The sequence below is a fragment of the Lissotriton vulgaris genome, chromosome 7 (genome assembly GCF_964263255.1).
Source record: "Lissotriton vulgaris chromosome 7, aLisVul1.2, whole genome shotgun sequence".
Lineage (NCBI taxonomy): Eukaryota > Metazoa > Chordata > Amphibia > Caudata > Salamandridae > Lissotriton > Lissotriton vulgaris.
In genome coordinates, this window is record NC_141695.1 from 595,968,972 (window position 1) to 595,989,659 (window position 20,688).

General features: G+C 47.6%; 1 protein-coding gene across 1 annotated transcript in view; it reads left to right on the forward strand.

Annotated features, from left to right (window-relative positions):
• The window catches only part of FOXJ1 (forkhead box J1), a 28,740-nt gene extending 8,301 nt beyond the window's left edge, over positions 1-20,439 (forward strand). The window contains exons 2-3 of the mRNA XM_086930705.1: positions 6,696-7,292; positions 17,550-20,439. Of these exons, the coding sequence (XP_086786831.1) occupies positions 6,753-7,292; positions 17,550-18,368 (1,359 nt within the window). The 5' untranslated portion in view covers positions 6,696-6,752 and the 3' untranslated portion in view covers positions 18,369-20,439. The remainder of the gene's footprint in view (positions 1-6,695; positions 7,293-17,549) is intronic.
• Positions 20,440-20,688: the final 249 nt, after the last annotated feature.

Sequence of the window (20,688 nt, forward strand, 5' to 3'; positions counted from 1 at the left end):
ACGGACAGCAGATGACACAAGTAGCAAAGTCACACTAACCAGAGTGAAACGGGCAGCAGATGACACAAGCAACAGGGTCACACTAATCAGAGTGAAACGGGCAGCAGATGACACAAGCAACAGGGTCACACTAATCAGAGTGAAACGGGCAGCAGATGACACAAGTAGCAGGGCATTACCACCCAGAGTGAAACGGACAGCAGATGACACAAGTAGCAAGGTCACACTAACCAGCGTGAAACGGACAGCAGATGACACAACCAGCAGGGTCACACTACCCAGAGTGAAACGGACAGCAGATGACACAACCAGCAGGGTCACACTACCCAGAGTGAAACTGACAGCAGATGACACTAGTTGCATGGCACTCCCACCCAGAGTGAAACGGACAGCAGATGACACAACCAGCAGGGTCACACTAACCAGAGTGAAACGGACAGCAGATGACACAAGTAGCAGGGTCACACTACCCAGAGTGAAACGGACAGCAGATGACACAAGTAGCAGGGCACTACCACCCAGAGTGAAACGGACAGCAGATGACACAAGCAGCAGGGTCACACTACCCAGAGTGAAACAGACAGCAGATGACACAAGCAACAGGGTCACACTACCCAGAGTGAAACGGACAGCAGATGACACAAGCAGCAGGGTCACACTACCCAGAGTGAAACGGACTGCAGATGACACAAGCAGCAGGGTCACACTACCCAGAGTGAAACTGACAGCAGATGACACTAGTTGCATGGCACTCCCACCCAGAGTGAAACGGACAGCAGATGACACAAGTAGCAGGGCACTCCCACCCGGAGTGAAACTGACAGCAGATGACCCTAGTTGCATGGCACTACCACCCAGAGTGAAACGGACAGCAGATGACACTAGTTGCATGGCACTACCACCCAGAGTGAAACGGACAACAGATGACACAAGTAGCAGGGCAGTACCACCCAGAGTGCAACAGACAGCAGATGGCACTAGTTGCATGGCACTACCACCCAGAGTGAAACTGACAGCAGATGACACTAGTTGCATGGCATTACCACCCAGAGTGAAACGGACAGCAGATGACACAAGTAGCAGGGCACTACCACCCAGAGTGAAACAGACAGCAGATGACACGAGTTGCATGGCACTACCACCCAGAGTGAAACTGACAGCAGATGACACTAGTTGCATGGCATTACCACCCAGAGTGAAACTGACAGCAGATGACACAAGTAGCAGGGCACTACCACCCAGAGTGAAACAGACAGCAGATGACACAAGCAGCAGGGTCACACTAATCAGAGTGAAACGGGCAGCAGATGACACAAGTAGCAGGGCATTACCACCCAGAGTGAAACGGGCAGCAGATGACACAAGTAGCAGGGTCACACTAAACAGAGTGAAACGGGCAGCAGATGACACTAGTTGCAGGGCATTACCACCCAGAGTGAAACGGACAGCAGATGACACAAGTAGCAAAGTCACACTAACCAGAGTGAAACGGGCAGCAGATGACACAAGTAGCAGGGCATTACCACCCAGAGTGAAACGGGCAGCAGATGACACAAGTAGCAGGGCATTACCACCCAGAGTGAAACGGACAGCAGATGACACAAGTAGCAAAGTCACACTAACCAGAGTGAAACGGGCAGCAGATGACACAAGCAACAGGGTCACACTAATCAGAGTGAAACGGGCAGCAGATGACACAAGCAACAGGGTCACACTAATCAGAGTGAAACGGGCAGCAGATGACACAAGCAACAGGGTCACACTAATCAGAGTGAAACGGGCAGCAGATGACACAAGTAGCAGGGCATTACCACCCAGAGTGAAACGGACAGCAGATGACACAAGTAGCAAGGTCACACTAACCAGAGTAAAACGGACAGCAGATGACACAACCAGCAGGGTCACACTACCCAGAGTGAAACGGACAGCAGATGACACAAGTAGCAGGGCACTACCACCCAGAGTGAAATGGACAGCAGGTGACACAAGTAGCAGGGCACTACAACCCAGAGTGAAACGGACAGCAGGTGACACAAGTAGCCGGGCACTACCACCCAGAGTGAAACGGACAGCAGATGACACAAGTAGCAGGGCATTACCACCCAGAGTGAAACGGACAGCAGATGACACAACCAGCAGGGTCACACTACCCAGAGTGAAACGGACAGCAGATGACACAAGTAGCAGGGCACTACCACCCAGAGTGAAACGGACAGCAGGTGACACAAGTAGCAGGGCACTACCACCCAGCGTGAAACGGACAGCAGGTGACACAAGTAGCAGGGCACTCCCACCCCCGAGTCACAGCTCCACCCAACAGTGACACAAGTAGCTGTAAGCTTCCACCTTCGGTAACACAGGTGGCAGATGCAGCACAGAGCTTTCATGCCAGAACTGGCACAGCAGCAGTGCACTACCAACCGAGTAGAACAAGCACACACCATCTCCCAACCGCAGGGTGCTTCCATCAGAGGGTGGCACAATGAGCTGGATGCTGTAACGCCACAGGTGGGGCAGGCAGCAGAAGGCTTCCACCCCACTGGCGCAGTTAGCCATCCGGGACCGTTAGCCTTTATCTGATAGCAATTATTACACAGAGAAGGCATGTGGGTGCGACGCCCCAGGCACAGTGTCCGTTCTGAGATTTTTCGTCTGGGGATGTCAAACACATTTAAATAAAGAGAAAAAAACTCCTCTATATCTAGTGCTCAATAATACCGGGCTGTGAACAGCATATGTTAATACGACCCAATGTATTGTTTCTTGATTTATTAACTACCGAAGGATGAACGTCTCGGGTCGTACTGCAGATCCCACCAGATCCTACCAAATACCAGCATTATAACTCGCTGAGATATCTTGCAGATTGAGGGTACAGGAAATGCACAAGAAGAGGCTCCGTTCGCTTCTATAGCGGCGTCACACAGCACAATCAGTGCAATTTGGTGCTTACACCAAGGGGTACAGACATGAGGCCAATACAACACTTCTAGCTCTGCTTCCTATAGGCACGCCTCGCTCTCATATGTCCACACGAGCTCGCCACAGGGCCCACTCGCTGGCAGAAGGGTCCCATCTGAAGTTTCAAGGGGGCCCTCTCGCTCTCGCGTGGGCGAGAGGTTCCCCTAGCTCTCACCTGGGTCGTGCACAAGGACACTAGAGTTACTATCGCTCATATACGGGGGCCACATGTGGTCCGAGGAAGCTGCTTGGTCTCTGAGAGATGGTGCCCGAGATTACTAGCGGCCCCCCTAGCTCATCACCAAGGGGGCGCCACATTATGTTAATCGAGGCGTGATGGGTGTCACATCGTTTCAGGGGAAACACTCCTTTGAGGGGTACCACATTAGGTTACCAGATACTCCTCTAGCTCTCAGACGGGAGTCACAAGGGGTCGGTCAGCAGAGACGTTACTTAGCCTGCCTCTGGAAGGGCGGAGGGCCAGGGTAGGCTTACCTACCAAGCTTGTCTGAGAGGGCAAGAAAGTAAAGTGTAGTAAGGCCACAGTCAGTACACATGGGAAATTTGTCTGGTAGGGATTGGTAGTTAGTCACACTCCAGGCTTGCGTGGTAGGCCTGTACACATCTGTAATACCCATGAGGACTAGGACAGAAGTTAAGGCCTGGGCACAGCGGGCTGAATGGGAGACTTGTCAGAGACGCCTGAAATGGTGGATAACATGTTAAGCCTGGGCTGAGGCAGAACCAGTCTTGTCAGCCTCAGCAAGCTTCAATTTTGGTGGCTATGACGTTGTAGGAGAGAAGGATCTGCTTTTATGGTTACCCCCAATGTTTGCCTTGTTCTATGCTGTTTCTGACTAATCTGACTGGGATCCTGCTAATCAGGACCCCAGTCTTCGTGCTTTCTCCCCCTAAATGGTAATGGTAAGTGCTTAGGTACGTCCCGGATTGGGTACTGGGGTACCCTTATCAGTCACTAATATATGGTACTATATATATGGACCTCTGGGGTACCTATACCAGGGCATAGGTACCCCAGAGGGTCCCCATAGGCTGAAGCATGTATTATGTCACCTATGGAAGACCATTCAAACTATCTCTACAGGCCAGCCATTGTAGCCTGTGTAAGCTGGTGCAAGCACCTCTTACAAAAGATATAGGTTTCCCTATATCTAAGGTCACTGCACTTAAAACATATAAGTCACCCCTACAGCAGGCCTTTGCAATCCTGAAGGCAGGGTGCTTGGTTCTAAGTGTGAGGGTGCCCCTGCATGAGCAGGACACCCCTACAATCTACGGAGTCCATTATACTGCGTGGTAAGTGAGACAGCTATATGACATATAGAGGGGCACCATGTCATTAGGCGGTGACCATCTCGAAACTGGCTGAAATGAATCCTATCATGTTTGGTAAACGGTGTGGGAGGTATGATTCCATGTGCCGTAAAGCTCCCTTTGGGAGGCCCTCAGTGCTCCCGGTACCAGTCTTCCAGATCCGGAAAGCAAGCCAGGGCTGCTACCGGCTAGAGACGCGTTTCTGCCCTCCTGCTGTTGAGCCAAGCTCGGGCAGGGGAAGGCAGAACAATAGGTATCCTGTCACAGGGAGGTGTGACCACCTCCCAGACAGGATTTAGTGTATTGGGGGAGGGTGGGGACGCTTGCCAGCGCCACATAGTCTGTGTGCAGGGCAAACATGGTGCCCTCCATGCATAGTCCAGTTCAAACCAGTTCAGGGAGCTGTTGGCTCCAGCCATGGTGCAAAACTTAACAAAGGACAGTGGAGTATCCACCTTCTTGTCCAGCCTCTCCTTTGGGAGGGACCCCTGAATCGTCCCAACCCTTTCCTTAGGGTATTTTAGGGCTTACCTGTGGGTGGGTTCCTAGATTCGTCGTGGCACAAGATTAGTTTCAGACAGCACTTCTTCAACCGTCTGGGCACTCTGGAATTCGCTAGACTTCACCCTGGGCATCAAGGCTGCTTCTAGGGTCTCCTGCTGCTCCTCATCTCGTTGCCCTGCTTGTCTGATGCAACATCTATGCCTGTGCACCATACAGGAACCTTCTAAAATATGTGGGCATCCAAGACACCTGATAGAATCTCCCTTGAAGTGAAGGAGTCACTTCCCTGCATCCGTAGGCACCATAACTAAGCTGACCGGTCTGCTGATCCTGAGCTCCCACGGACTCTGAAAGGCTCAGCAACACAGTTTGTGGTTCTTCACATCCCTCAAGGCCTGCCCCGTCCTCTCACCAAATTTGAGGCCAGTATCCCTCGTCAGAGCCGCAGGAACTGAATCCCTGTGCACCGCATCAACTTGCAGTTGCAAAGGCTTGTTGGCTTCCTTCCATCAAAATCTTCGGCCTCCAAGTAGCCCCAACCTCAAGCATCTCCTGTGACCAAGATCTTCATCCTCACCGCATCTCTTGCATCATGGGCTTGCATCTTTGGTGAGCTGCTAGAGGTCCTCTTGCAACTCCAGCGCCTCCAGCCTGTGGGTCCTCTTGAGGTTCATCCTTGTATTCTTTGGCCTCTCCTGATTGCTCAAGGCCGGCCCTGAATCCCTTGCTTGTGGTTAGTCCGCTGAACCTTGCTGGTCCCAACATTGTACCTTTCTCCACTTCTATGTTGGTTGCAGTTGCCAAGGCTTGTTGGGGCTCCCCACCCGACACCGACCCTGCAACTCTCGTCATCCGACGTTGGAAAGCTCATGTACGGCTCGTGGTCTTCCACAGCATCGCCTGGTCCACTCAGTTGCAGTTCTAAGGGCATCGTCTGCTCCCCTGCAGCCCCAAAATCGGTGGGAATGTGTCTTCCGTGCCTCCTGGTCACTCCTGAGTGGCATAGACTCTGTCCCCTCTGTTTGCAGGTTCTTCACATCTTGAATCCTCCTTTAGATTTCACCGGAAACGTTCACCTTCTCTAGCAGCAGCATCTTTCTAAAGTTCTCCACTGGAATTGACGGTGGTTTCCGACACCACTGCACACCTATGTATCCGTATCCTGGTTCCTAAGGTGTTCACAGGTGGGGTGGGATAGCTCCAACCTTCTGTCTTCCACAGGGTTTCTTAAGGGTCCGCTGGGAAAGGTCCTTCTTCTTTAAAATTGCAACAGTGACTTAACCATTGACTTGTATTGATCACATTTGTCGTGTTCCCACTTAGCACACAACCTCTGTGGGGCTCCTAGTTACTTACCTCGGGTCCCCGACAATTCTACGACTTCTGGGTACAGTCCTGACTCTAGTCATCGTTCATAATTTAGTATATGGTTTGGTTTCCCCTTGGTGACCACTGTGAATTACGTTCTACTTACCTGTTTCTATTGAAAAGTATTGTGTGTATCTCCGACTAGGAGATACCTGTATGTGTTAGTGTTATATAATAAATATATATTTTTATAAATACACTGTGTGGTTCTTTTCCACTTAATCTTTATCAATACGATTATGATCTGGTAAACTAGCTGCTTTACACTCCTTCCGGACTAAGTCTGAAGGTTGCTCTCCACAGCTACCACTTAGAGAGCTTCTAAGGTTGTCTAAGACTACTAAAATCACCATAAGGGTTGTCTGGATTGGCGCAAGGTTCCCACTTACATAAAGTGTACACCATATACCAAGCCACCTTTTCACAGACGACAAATAAATTAGAACATTGTTATTCAATCGTTAAGTCTGACTCCTGATACATCTTGCATTCTAACTTATGTCTTCTTTTTCCGCCTCTGTTTGCAGTTGTGCCGGCTGCGTCTTAACATCCTGGGCGCCCCGGGCCCCAGTCCAAGGTCCTGGATGTTGGACTTGCCCATTTTGGCTGCCCCAGACATGGCTGAGAGCTGGATGAGCCTGCAGGTGGAGGGCGAAGACACACAGGACAGCAGCATGGGAGACACGCTCAACCTGGACGACAGTCTTACTAGCCTGCAGTGGCTGCAGGAGTTTTCCATTATCAATGCCAATGTGGGTAAGACTGCAACAGGCTCAAGCAGCCCTGCTGACCCGCATGGCTACAACAACATGCCAGGCTCGGTGGCACCAAGCTCTCCCCTGGCAGGGGACTCAGCCTGCATGGGCATGCCACACACACCAGGCAAACCCATCTCATCCTCCACCAACAGAGTTGCCCTCCCATGTGGTCTTGGAGGGCCAGCAACACCCCCAGAAGATGTGGATTACAAGACAAACCCCCATGTTAAGCCACCCTACTCGTATGCCACACTCATTTGCATGGCCATGCAGGCCAGTAAGAAGGCCAAGATCACTCTGTCTGCCATCTATAAATGGATAACTGACAACTTTTGCTACTTCAGACACGCTGACCCCACTTGGCAGGTAAGGTACCAGGCAAGGATATGTTGCGAGATCTACCTGTTTCACTGCATTTCAGAGATGTCAGGTTTACCCATATGAAGTTAGAGAAATCCTTCCATTTCCTTTTCTTGGCATTGGAATGGTCTGGCCATTCTCTCCCTTTGCGATTTCCACCATAAGCTGCTGGCCTAGGGTCTGCTTTCAGAGCTGAGTGAGCGCTCATGCCCTCATGACCCAACTAAGCCACTATGGCTCCATTATTGACAGGATCTACTGCAGAGGGCTAATTTTTGCCACAGCTCATTTTGATTTCCCACAAAGTCCTGATTTTATTACTCATATTTTTGTTATTTCCATCTCAAACGTATGATCATTTACAAATTGTTTGATAAATAAGACATTGACACCCAATATATTCACATGGTTCTTTTTCATATGAATAAAGTAGTTGCAGGTCAGAATACTGAGCAAAAATATCATCTGCCATAAATATCATGGTCTTAATATCATTTACAAAATTATCACTCCAGTGTCGGTAGTTTTTCTGTTATTAACTCCAATGAGGTGATACTTCATACAAGATTTAGCACATGATCTTTTCTCAAGTAATATTTAGGCCACAATATTTTGGTACCATACCAATTAACAGCCAACCACATACCTTGAAAGTTACACCTTAAAGTAGTGGTCTTCAAACTTTTCAATGCTGCATCTCCAGTGCAAAAAAATCACCCCTCCCCCAATCAACATTTTACACAATTATTCTATTAAACTGGCAACGTATAAATATGTCTGGACTTATTTAAACGTTGCAGGTAAGTTCTGTTACCGTTTTTGCAATCAAATACATGATTGCCAAACATACTATTCCTGTCAGGCAGGCCTTACTAACGTGTAAAAGTATCCATAGTGTGAGTATTAGAAATAGGGGTTGGGGTTTTGAAGAATATTTGGAGTCCCTTCCATTTTGACACCTTCTCCCAGCCAGGATAGAAATGAGAAAATATGTTAGTGATGGCCAATAAATACAGAGCGTTTACTGCTGCTGGTTGTGTCAGCCAAAAAGAAAGCACTGCTATCAGCATAATGTTTCTTTTGGATACAGACTGGCGCCCCCCTACCTGTTTGAAGACCCCTGCCTTACAATCTCAGAGATAGATAAGGACACAATGTCAGCAGCATAGCATTACAGAAGGACTCAGACTCAAGTATGTAATGAAACCCTCCCACTTGTGAGTAAAAACACTCCCATATAGGTGACAGGACCACTGGGCCACATCATCTGCATGCTGTGGAGTATACAAATTCCAATAACATATCACTACATTCAGACTTCGAGCCCCGGAATGCAACGAAAACAAGGACTCGATGATGTGTTCACCTTTGACATAGGACAACTTGGGATCATTGCCTTTTTTTAAACCTAACAACACTCCCAAAACCCATGGATAAGCTGGTATGCTGGAAGGTTTGAAAATCTGGTGCTGCATTCTAAATGCCCCTCGCTAGGTTGTAGGTGGCTCAATTTTTACTAAATGAATGTTCTTTTGTTTTGAACACTGCAAACTGAATCACTTATAGGCCGTGGGATAGCAAGGCTATGCAAGGTGTGCCCTTAGATGTAGAGTAGTCCACTAGCATATACAGCTTCAAAAGGGCCTTTCCTTCTGGTTAATCTAAGAGATTCTAGAGATGTTTTCTGCAAAGACCAACATGTTCCAGTTCTATATTGTACTTTATGGGACGAGCTACCAAGTCAGTTCTGTAAACTTCAGTTTAGTTTTGTCTCAAAAGTCTTTAATGGGTGGGTAAATAGGGCAATAGAGCTACAGCAGCACAGCAGGCACCAGAGAAACAAGCACTGGCGTTGCCAATAGGTCTCGCAGTAGGAAAGTTGGAGCTATTGGTTTTGTGAGTGGCGTTGCGTGTGTGAGTGGCGTTGCGTGTGTGAGTGGCGTTGCGTGTGTGAGTGGCGTTGCGTGTGTGAGTGGCGTTGCGTGTGTGAGTGGCATTGCGTGTGTGAGTGGCGTAGTGTGTGTGAGTGGCGTAGTGTGTGTGAGTGGCGTTGCGTGGGTGAGTGGCGTTGCGTGGGTGAGTGGCGTTGCGTGTGTGAGTGGCGTTGCGTGTGTGAGTGGCGTTGCGTGGGTGAGTTGTGTTGCGTGTGTGAGTGGTGTTGCTTGGGTGAGTGGCGTTGCGTGGATGAGTGGCGTTGCGTGGATGAGTGGGGTTGCGTGGATGAGTATGAGTGGGGTTGCGTGGATGAGTGGCGTTGCGTGTGTGAGTGGTGTTGCTTGGTTGAGTGGCGTTGCGTGGTTGAGTGTGGCGTTGCGTGGTTGAGTGTGGTGTTGCGTGGATGATAGTGGGCTTGCGTGGGTGTGAGTGGCGTTGTGTGTCTGTAAGTGTTGCTGTGTGGGTGAAAGTGGCACAGAGCCTTTGATGTGACATTTCAGGTGCAGAGCATGAGATTGATGCAAGGAGCAGGCATGGGAAACAAAACCTTCCTGATGTGAGAGACGATAACGGGTGCATATGCATAGGAGGAGAATACAGGTATATGGCATGTGAAGATATCAGGTGGAAAGATTGGGTAGGGAAGATAATAGGTTCAGGGCTTGCAAGGCATGAGTAGAGTAAAGCATGACAAAATGGTGCAAGGCATGAAAAGAAACTAATGCCAGGTGTGGAAATTGAGGAGTAAAAATAACGATACGGCATGAGATGTCCAGCAAGAGAATATAAAATGTGTGCCAAATTCAGGTGGCATGGGTAGGTAATGTAGTTCAAGCAACTGTGATATAAGTGACATCACAGGCTTTGGTGTGCAAGGCTAGCGAAGGGCCGTCACTGATGTAAGGCTTAGGAAGAGAACATAAAACGTCGAAAACAAGGACAGCGAAGAAGATAGCTGTCTGACCATAGCTGATCCGAAAGTAGCCTTGTTTGCTATGATTACAAGTGCAAAGAATGTCCCGAGAAGGTAGGGAGTGCAAGGCATGATACAGGAAATTATGTGTGCCTTAAACCATGGTAATGTAAGCAAACTGATACAAGTTGATCGGCCGGGAAGCGGCCAGGAAACACAAGTACGGCCGGCCACATAATTAGGGGAGGAGAAGCCGCACAGCACACGCTGGGAGAAGTCCTTTGATGTGCTGTGCGGCCGCGATGCGCGCTCTGTGCTGGGGGAGGGCCATTAGGAACAGGAACAGATGGCCATGAAAGTGTATGGGCCAAATGCGCGTGCCTGTACGTGCACTCGAAGAAAACGCCACGGAAAAAAGCGGTGGTTTGACTATCCGATGGAGCACATGAATTCTCCCCCATTTCCCATTGCTTCATTGTTTTGTTTCAAATATTTACGCACAAACAAGAACCAAAAAAAAAAAGCGAGGTCATTGAAACCAAAGCGGTCATTCGTCTGCACGTGATCAAGGGATCTGTTTTTCATTTGTGGCTCTTTTTGACTGTTATTCAAAGAGACTGGCTCTTTCTGTGCAGTTGGCTCGGCGCTTCGTACATCTGCAGTTCAGAACAAGAACAAGTCGGGTTGGGGCGGGAGAGTGAGCGAGTGGGAGGGAAGAGCTGGAAAAGCCCAGGCTCGGCAGTGCAGCATGGCTGTGATTGCGTGGAGAGAGCGGGGAGGTGCTGGTGTGGGAGGGGGAGGCTGTGATTGCGTGGAGAGAGAGGGGAGGTGCTGGTGTGGGAGGGGGGAGGTGCTGGTGTGGGAGGGGGAGGCTGTGATTGCGTGGAAATAGAGGGGAGGTGCTGGTGTGGGAGGGGGGAGGTGCTGGTGTGGGAGGGGGAGGCTGTGATTGCGTGGAGAGAAAGGGGAGGTGCTGGTGTGGGAGGGGGGAGTTGCTGGTGTGGGAGGAGTGCTGCTAGGGGAGGAGAAGCCTGATGCCGGATGGGGGCGGGAGAGGCTGGGCTTGCATGCGATGCGCGTGCATGTTCACGTGAACTTCATGAAAACCGCGGGGCTGAAAGCCCTTTGGTTTGAAGATGTTTTCGCCACATGAATTCTCGCTACGCTCGATGCGCTTGCGCACATCGATAGGTCGCGAGACCTAAAAAGTGCTAATGTGATGTATGGGACAGGAAATCAATCCAGAAGTAGGGCGCAGAGCAATTAATCAAGAAGTGGGACCATGAAGAGAATGAGATAGTTGAGAAAGTCGAAGGGGTTATTCGAATAAAGAAGTTGGAATGGGGACAGGGGGTTAGAAACTGAGAATGTGATAACACACCATACATCATAAGCAGGCCCAGTAGGTAATTGGGGATCACAACACGGAACAGGAAATTAGAGAATAAAAGGTGGGGCCAAGGAACCCTGTGAATCCATGGAAGTAGAAGGGAAAATCAGGGACTACAAAAAGATGCGTGATTAAGGAATTTTAGGGAGACAAATTTGGAGAACACCAAAGTAAGAAGGTAGAAATAAGAAATCAGTGACTGCTGGGAAGCTGGCAATAAATGTGGATGCTTGAGTAGGTGTGTGTATATATCAAAATATCGGGGTGAATAATATCAAGTATTTATTTATTTATGCTCTTGTATAGTGCAGGATTCGACCCCCGAAGGGGTATCTCTGCGCTTGCGCTTTTTCTGAGAAAACCTTGTAGTGACCATGAGTTTGTGAGGGAGTCAGTGTTGCAATATCTTAGGAAGCCGAAAAAAGATATGTTTTTAAAGTCTTCCTGAAAGACAGACGGTTGGTAATTTGTTTCAGAGTGGGGGGAAGTGAATTCTATAAAATAGGGTCTTTATAGGAGAGAGCTTGGCCTCCCTGCCTAGCTTTTCTAATCCTTGGAACCTGGATCAGTTGCTGACTACTATAGCGCAGAGTGCGCCCGGGACTGTAGGGGTTGAATTTTTCTTTCAAGTACTTAGGTCCTGTGCCAAACAGGCATTTATGTATTGTGCAGCAGATTTTATATTTTACACGTTGCCTAACTGGCAGCCAATGAAGTTTGTCCAGAAGGGGACGTGATGCGGTCCTTGGCTGAGCATTGAGAACAAGTCTCGCTGCAGTATTCCGGACCACTTGCAATCTTTGTAGTTGTTCCTCATTGGTCGAGATGAACAGGCCATTACAGTAGTCCAGTCTACTGATCACCAATGTCTGGACAAGTGTTTTCCTATAGTAATCAGGTAGGAATGGAAAGACACGTCGCAGCAGTCTGATGACATGGAAACAGGATCCTGCTACTAGATTTGTATGTTCTTTGAACAGAAGTGCCTTATCAAGACACACACCAAGATTTTTTACGGTCTGTTTGGGGGTTGGTACTGGTCCCAAGTCCGGGGGCCACCATTCTGGGGACCACAGAAGCGTGGCCTCCCCGAACAACATGACCTCCGTCTTGCCTACATTGCACTGGAGGCAGTTTAAAGCCATCCAGTCCGATATTACCCTCATTCCTTCCGCAAAGGATTTTTGTATTGCGGGCGTGAGGGTCTGAAGGGGAATAAAAGCTGAGTGTCGTCAGCATACGACACCGGGGTGAAGCCATACGCTCTTGCAATGTCTGCCAAGGGGGCCACATACACATTAAAAAGTGTGGGGCTTAGGCATGAGCCCTGTGGCACTCCCTTGGTGAGCTCCCTTAAGATGGAATGATGGGAGCCCAGTTTGACTCCTTGCGAGCGGCCCGAAAGAAAGCTCTCCAGCCAGGACAGAGCCACACCTCCTATGCCCACCTTCCTCAAGCGACCGAGAAGTATTTCATGTGACACCGTGTTGAAGTATACTTTATAAATGTACTATTCTTAACTCCACATCTACTTACCTTGACAATACGTTGGTAGTCGACTGGAGTCAATAATATTAATATAAGTGCAGGTTGATATTAAAAAAAGCAATACTTTGGTAGAACACCAACCAGAAAACACCAGAAGTGCTATAGAACTGGCTTGCCATGTGACTAACTTCGAGCCAACCCTGTTAGCCTTTCAGAAACACAAGACCAGTGACAAATTGCCCGAGTTTCCCAAATCCAGTTCTGGTTTCCATAACACTTGCACATAATATTATTGTTTGGTTCCTCCCTCTACCTAGTATGATATCTGAATATTATGGCTCAAGTATCATGCGCCAAAATATATCCTACATATTGTTTCAAAAAATATTACCTGATTGGAGTTAATAATAGAAACTATACACTTAATGGACCAATATTTTTGTAAACAATATTTGGGTGATTATTTATTGCAGTCAATATTTTTGTCACTGAAATTCGAACATACCTTTCTTTAAATCTACCCACTTCGTTTTAGCCTTTTGCCACACATAACTTTTGGGTTTGCCTCACTTCCTGAGTAATTAGCAATGCTGGGATGATGTAGCGGTGCCAACTGGTCCCACACAGAGCCACCATCTCCAGGTAGCCCATTCCACTTGACTGTCAGGGGCATGTGTAACACAAACTTCCTCTTGTCATTGTGAAGCAAGCTAAAGTAGGCATCAACAAAGGCATTTTGGGTGGGGTGGCTTTCACTTGGCAGTCCAGGCAGCATCTTACACTAATTTTTACTCGGGAAATTACAATTTTCCTCAAGTGGATACATTATTTTTGCAGTCCAGTTCATTTCATTACAACCCGGAAAGGTTGAGGGTTATGGAAGGGTTGTAACTTGTGAGGCTCATGGTTGCGGTGGAATTTTCTTCTGTGACTTCTGTGATTATACTATAGGCATAATGTTTATTGGTAAACTTCGTCCACCCCATATCTGTTTAGGCTTGTGAATTCTGTAATCCTTCTAAACTTGATGCAGAAAAAACTGCTGCTCAGCACCATTTGGAGATTCCAGTAGCAGGCAGTAGTGATGTCATCAAAATTAGAGCTTTGGAATCTGGCAGGATTTTTGTCACAAAGTCCAGGCAGGTGACAACAGCAGTGCGGTACCCTAGGTTTTGATACAGCGTCTGTAAATGACCAATATTTCAGTGTCAGTCACAAGAATCAAGTTTGGAGGGCTGAGACCTATCTTAAATATTTCCGGTCGGATTACCTTGCAAGTACAGTATGGTTAGTTTTCTGTACCATGGCCTGACAGTTTCTAATTTGTTAGTGCCTTTGGGGTTGCAAACTCATTGATGCGTTAACACATTCACTGTTTGCCACTAATTGACCTAAAAGTTCCTTTAGTGGCTGAACATGATAAACTCTGTAAAGAATCCCTAAAATCCTATCAAATAGCACAGTATCACAGGCTTAATGTACTTAAGAATACACCACTTGCATCCGATTTTTCAGGAAGTACTAAAACAGTGTGCCATGCAAAGGCTCGGATCACGATTGGTGAACGCGGCTTACTTTTTTGTTGCCTTGGCCTATTTTCTTTGCCCGAATAAGACCCTCGTCAAAGCATCGTTGGTCGGGAACGGGGGAGTCAGTGGGTTGGTCGATCAAGGGCAGGGGTGTGGGATGCTCTTAGTTGTGATATTTTGACGAGCTCAGCAGTAGTGGGGGGGTGAAAATCGGCTTCTAGTGTCAGGGGCGTGTGGGTGCATAAGAGGGTCTTCTCGGGTGTAAAAACATGATGGGCTGCTGAGGATTGCCAGAATGTAGGCCCCTGATACATCCCTGGGTCAGAGATAGTGGTGTGTAGAGGCTGCTGCCTATGTTCGGAAGTAACTGGAACGTTGAAAAGCGACGAAAGACCCCCGACGAGCTCACCTGCTACCGAGAACAGTCTCCGGGATTTAATTAAATGTGTGAAAAAATAAATAGTTTTTAGAGCTCCCACTGGCCCCCACAGGAGTAGCTAGCACCAGCCAGGAATGATAAATATGTTAACTGGCCGGGTAATAATCAACCCTGCACTGCTTGCTGAATAGAAAGGAGAAGGGGGAGGGCAAAGGAGCTGTGCTGTCCTCTGAACCTTGGTGAATTTCATTAAACAGAAAATCCCGAAATGTACAGAATTCCTGGGGTTCTTGAGGCAGCAGGAGGGGGATGAACACTTTCTTTGTGTCTGGCCTCATCCGCCTACACCCTGCTGCTCGTGTTTCCTTTTGCACTCTCTTCTCTTCTTTATCTGGTTCTTCAGCATTATTATTTTATTTTGTTTCGCCCTGTCATACTCTAAGACACCGGCAACTTCTAATACTTTAATTCTTGAAAAGGACGGGGCCAGGGGGGCAGCAGCCCACCGCATCCAGTATGCTCGGTGCCTTGGTTGCTGTGTACTCTGGAGTGCAGCCAAAGGGCCGAGTGGGATTTTTTTCATCCACTTATTCACGGTGCTGCGGCCAGGGCTCAAAGATAATGTTTGCAGGGGTCTGGCACCCGGATCTCCAAGCACCCATCATTCCACCCATGTGGTGCTGCGGCCAGGGCTCAAAGATAATGTTTGCAGGGGTCTGGCACCCGGATCTCCAAGCACCCATCATTCCACCCATGTAGAAATAGGCTTTGAGGCAACCATGTACAAATAAAGTGATAGGAAGACTTACATTTATGGAATTAATCGCATGTGGGGCGCTGGTAGAATACAGATTCCGCTCTTTACAAGTGACTGTAAAAGTGCAAAGCTCTTCCTTCGATGTAAACCTAAGGAATACCCCTCTGGAGCTGTGTCTGTACAGGACGCCATGTGCAAGGCTCGGCTATAGGGTTCAGCTGTGCACCAAGACCTGCAGGGAAAACTGCCATTCCTCTCGTTCGAAGGCAAAACATGTTTCCTCCCCAACAAGGTTGAGGTTTTATAACAATAAAAAAATGGAAACAACACAGTAAAAGTCGATATGCGCCGTTCAGGCCATTCAGCCAAATTATGGTTAGGGCGCGCTACTTCTGGCAGAAAACACTTCATGACAAAGGAGAATTCGCACCCACCTCCACTTCCTGAGTAAAAAAAAAAGTCAACTTGGTGTTTCGGAGGAAAACACATTTGCCTCAAATGGCGGGGAGGGGGAGCGTGGGGGGAGTAGAGCACCACACCATTCATCGCTTTCTTTGTAAGCAAACAGCTGAGTTCTTGGGTCTGCTCATATCTTGCTAGTAATATGCACGCGTACCCGGCCTAAACGGTGCCCGCAGAGCTTTTGAGAGTACAGGGTCTCCCAGATGTAACATCCAGTAATAATAATATTAATAGTGTCATTTATAGAGCGCAAGAGCTACCTCAAACAGAGGTGTTCCGGCGCTGAGCAGATGAAACAGAAGACGGATCAGGGCCAAGAGGGAGGATAGACTTGGCTAAAGGGCCAGGTCTTCAGGAACTTCCTGAACTCGTGTTCTGATTCAACCAAGTGCATTTGAGAGGGTAAGGAGTTCCACAACTTGGCTGTCCTCATTGTGAAGGACTTGCCTCCCATTTGGAACTTAGCATAGCGCAGTACACAAAGCAGGTGCTGGAAGTTAGATCTCAGAGTGCATTTATGTTGATATGGGCAAAGCCTATGTCTGAGATATCTAGGTCCTTTATCATGCAGGACAGAAAAAGGCCAGGGTCAGGGACTTGAACTCTATACTTTTCGCTACCCAGAGCCAATGGAGTTGTCTGATATGAGGGGAGATATGATGACAAAACAGGACCCGTCGGCTTAATCTCACTGCCGCATTTTGTACCATCTGGAGTCTGTTGATCAAAGAAGAAGGTCGCCCTAGGTACAGACTATTCGCATAGTCAAGCTGAGAGGTCACGGTAGCATGAACTATGATCTGCAGCTTTCCTCCAGTAATGAGTGCGGAAATTTCCTTAGGCTTCTTAGCTTCCAGAAGCAAGACAAGGAAGTGTGTCGAACTTGGGTCACAAAAGATAGGTCTGAATCCCATTTGATGCCAAATTCCTCACTGTATTTGCTGGAGACGGTGGTGAGCCCAATTCTGCTGGCCACCATAACCCTGTGGCTGGAGGGGAGGCATGACCAAAGAACAGGACCTCCGTCTTGTCCACATTTAGTTTTAGGCTGTTAACCATAGAGAGGTTCAAGATGATACCTCTAGTACAGGCTTTGTCAGCTATGCAGCATGTGGAGTCCTCAGGCCTGTTCCTATCCCTCTTCAGTATCCACCACAGATGGAACAGAGATCAAGGTGACCCTGTAGCCTAAAGGCAGTGTGTTAAAAAAAGGATCCAGCTTTATTAGAGGCCTTTCTTTAGCATTCTTGAACCTTGCAAGATCAGATATGAGATGGCTGGGAATGGGACATTTTCACACTGTCACCTGACCTGCGATTTATATATTTAAAAATGTGATATGAATGTAATAGGATACTTTCTGCACTTGCATGCAATCTGCTAATTGTTTCCATCTCTTTATCTCTTTAGAATTCTATAAGACACAACCTGTCCTTAAACAAGTGCTTCATCAAAGTGCCACGGGAGAAAGACGAGCCTGGAAAAGGGGGATTCTGGAAGATCGACCCGCAGTACGCCGACAGGCTGATGAATGGGGCCATCAAGAAACGTCGCCTACCCCCAGTGCAGATTCACCCTGCGTTCACTCAGGGCTTGGTGTCTAATGCTGGCCCAGTGGCTGACTTGTCCACCTCGCCCTGGTTAGGCAATGCAGCCATAAACATCAGCATGGAGTCTCAGCAGCTGCTACAGGAGTTCGAGGATGCCACCAACGACCAAAACTGGAACCCGGCAGATGGCAGGGTGCCCCCCCACAAGCGCAAGCAGCCACAACCTAAGAGGATGTGCAAGGCACCACGCCTCACCAGTACACCACTTCTAACTCAAGAGGAGCAGGCTGAGCTGGGCCCACTAAAGGGCGACTTTGACTGGGAAGCCATCTTTGACACAAACCTGAACAGTGATTTTACCACTTTTGATGAGCTAGAGGTGACCCCTCCCGGGAGTCCGTCAGCCCAGGCTGTGGACCTGACAGTACAGGGGAAGCACATCAGCTGTCCCCAGGCTTGGAGTGCTGTGGGGCAGGATCAAGTACTGACAGAGTCCAACCAGAACCAGTTGGACTTAGAAGAAACTTTCTTGGCCACCTCGTTCCTCCAGCATCCCTGGGAGGAACAGGAGAAAAATGACTACCTCTCACACTCTGTCAACCTGGAACAGTTGTTTGAGCTAGACCTCCCATACCCCCCGGACCTCACTGAGTGGGGCCCGATTGGATCCTTTTTATGAGTGGGTGTCCTTTAGGCACAGGACCCGATTACTTGGCCAAGAAGGGGCACCACAAAGCCAACCGAACTAGACTTCTATCCATGACTGGGATGGACAGTCACTGAGCTGCTTGAGTTTACAAGGGAAAATGAAGACAAATTGGGGATATGAGTGGGTGGGAAGGGAGATGCACTCAAGTCTCTTATCCTTGCACCTGGGGCATCCAGGGAGGGTGGGAAAGGGCGGAGCCGCTGGGGTACTTACAACCCCCCAGCTTCTCAAACATAAAAAGAGACAGTACTTATAGTTTTGTACTTATTTTTGTAGAGAATAAAACATAAATGTATTTTATGCAACTGTACATTTGGGGTGAGTGGCCGTAATAATTTCTCACCACAGGAGTCAATGACATGTACCTTGAGATTAAATAAGCACCATGCAGGGCTTTGGTGTCAGCGATATATCTCAGTCCCTACCCAATCTCTTTCTCCAGGGTCGAACTGGCCTATATGGACACAGTTACACTTCAAGGAAAGCCAGGGTGTTTGAAACAGTTTAGGGGCCGGCAGTCAGTCATATATCAGGCTACTCAGTTTAAGTTGAGAAGGTAGCAGTCCTCACATTCTGCATATTTTTTTAAATAGAGTATATATATAAATATAAATCTTTACAAAACTATATTTTTAGCGCCATTGCACAATCATTTGTTGAATTTATTGTAAATGTGGATGAAGGCGGAAGGCCCTTTGCAGGTTGTATTTCAAGGGTAGATAGTTCAAAGTGTGAAGAATCAGGGTGTGAAGTGTTAACCATAACTGGAGGGAGAGAGAGAGAAGCTAATATTAGACAATTAAGTATTTTAGGGACATGCTTTCTCTGCAGGGACCAAGTTGGCCATGGCATGCCCAAATTATTTCAAGGGGATTGTAACACAACTGTAATAATGGACTCAAAGTATATAAAGTAGGCCAGCATGAGGACTTATGAGGACCAGCGTTAGCAAGGGACAGAAAAGTCCCCTACGAATATTGGAATAAGAATACATGATCTTATTGCTAGTTAGATGAGCTCCAATGCTCCACGTTCACACCTCACTGTGATCGCACTTGACTTCTTTTCAATAGCCCGCCATTTAATGGCACTTTAAAGATGCTGTAAACTTAATTTAAAATAGATTTTCATGCATGCCCACTTTTCCCTGATTTCCATTCATAGTGTGTCGGAAACATGAATTTCATTTTCAGGCTTCAGATAAAAAAGCCAGATAAATATAGTTTTGTTTTAGTATAATTTTACAGTAGGAAAATGAAACCTATTGTCAAATTTTGAAAAAAAGTCGTGATAGAAATGCCCTCTGTCTGGGTTCTCTTAACCGTAGACATATCCTACGACCATGGTTCTTCTATGGCTATTGTTACACTTCGGCTAAGATGGATATGAAGTTGAGTTGTGGGTAGGATTGACGTTTGCCAGGAGTGGGCTACAGTTGACCTGCGCCTTTTCACTATGATTACTCTTCAGCTAGAGTTGTCGCTCTGGTTTAGTTATCCTCTTTCTGGCTTTACCCCCGTCTGGTCTTCAGCTATGGGTGCCTTTTGGTATGCAGAGTTGTCACCAAAATGTTGTAGGACTGCAATAATCAACTGAAGTCTTTGAGTGCAAGTAGGCAAGAGCCCAAGTGGTTACTGGCTTTTGGCAGGAGGCAGAAATAAATATTTTTTATACAACGGAAAGAAAACTCGTGGACAACAAACGCCCAGTGTGAGACACATCTAATTATAAGAAACCTTGATGCTATTGTCTCCACTGTTAAACGCCAAAGCTCATAAGGGAAAAAAAATGTGAAGTGCCTTTAAAATTTGGCATAGATGGATTGACCTAATTCTGAACCTGTGATCCTTGGCACTTGACCTGGAAGGAGTGTGACAGAGGGTATTCAGCCTCCAGCATTGTGGGGGTGGGTTGTTCATTTTTTTTGCTTTATGCTTCTATCTGCTTTATTCTGAAGTTGAAACACTGCAAACGGTCAAAATAAAGTGTGCAATTTAACTTTTTCCACGGAAATTATTTACAATGAAAAGACTTAATAAAAAAAAAAGACACTGAGTCCTACTTCCTTTATTATTTTCTGTGTGTCATGTGTACCTGTAAGATACCTTAGGATATTATGTCACTGTGCCAGGAACACAGAGACGGCAGTTGACGTATCCATACTGCAGATGACTGTACATGCTCCAGATGCATAGGGCATGCAAGGTCTCCAGCTCTTCTATCTCAAATGCCACAGTAACAATACTGTTCTAGGCCACCTGGAATTCTGACTCCTTTGTCACCCACCACC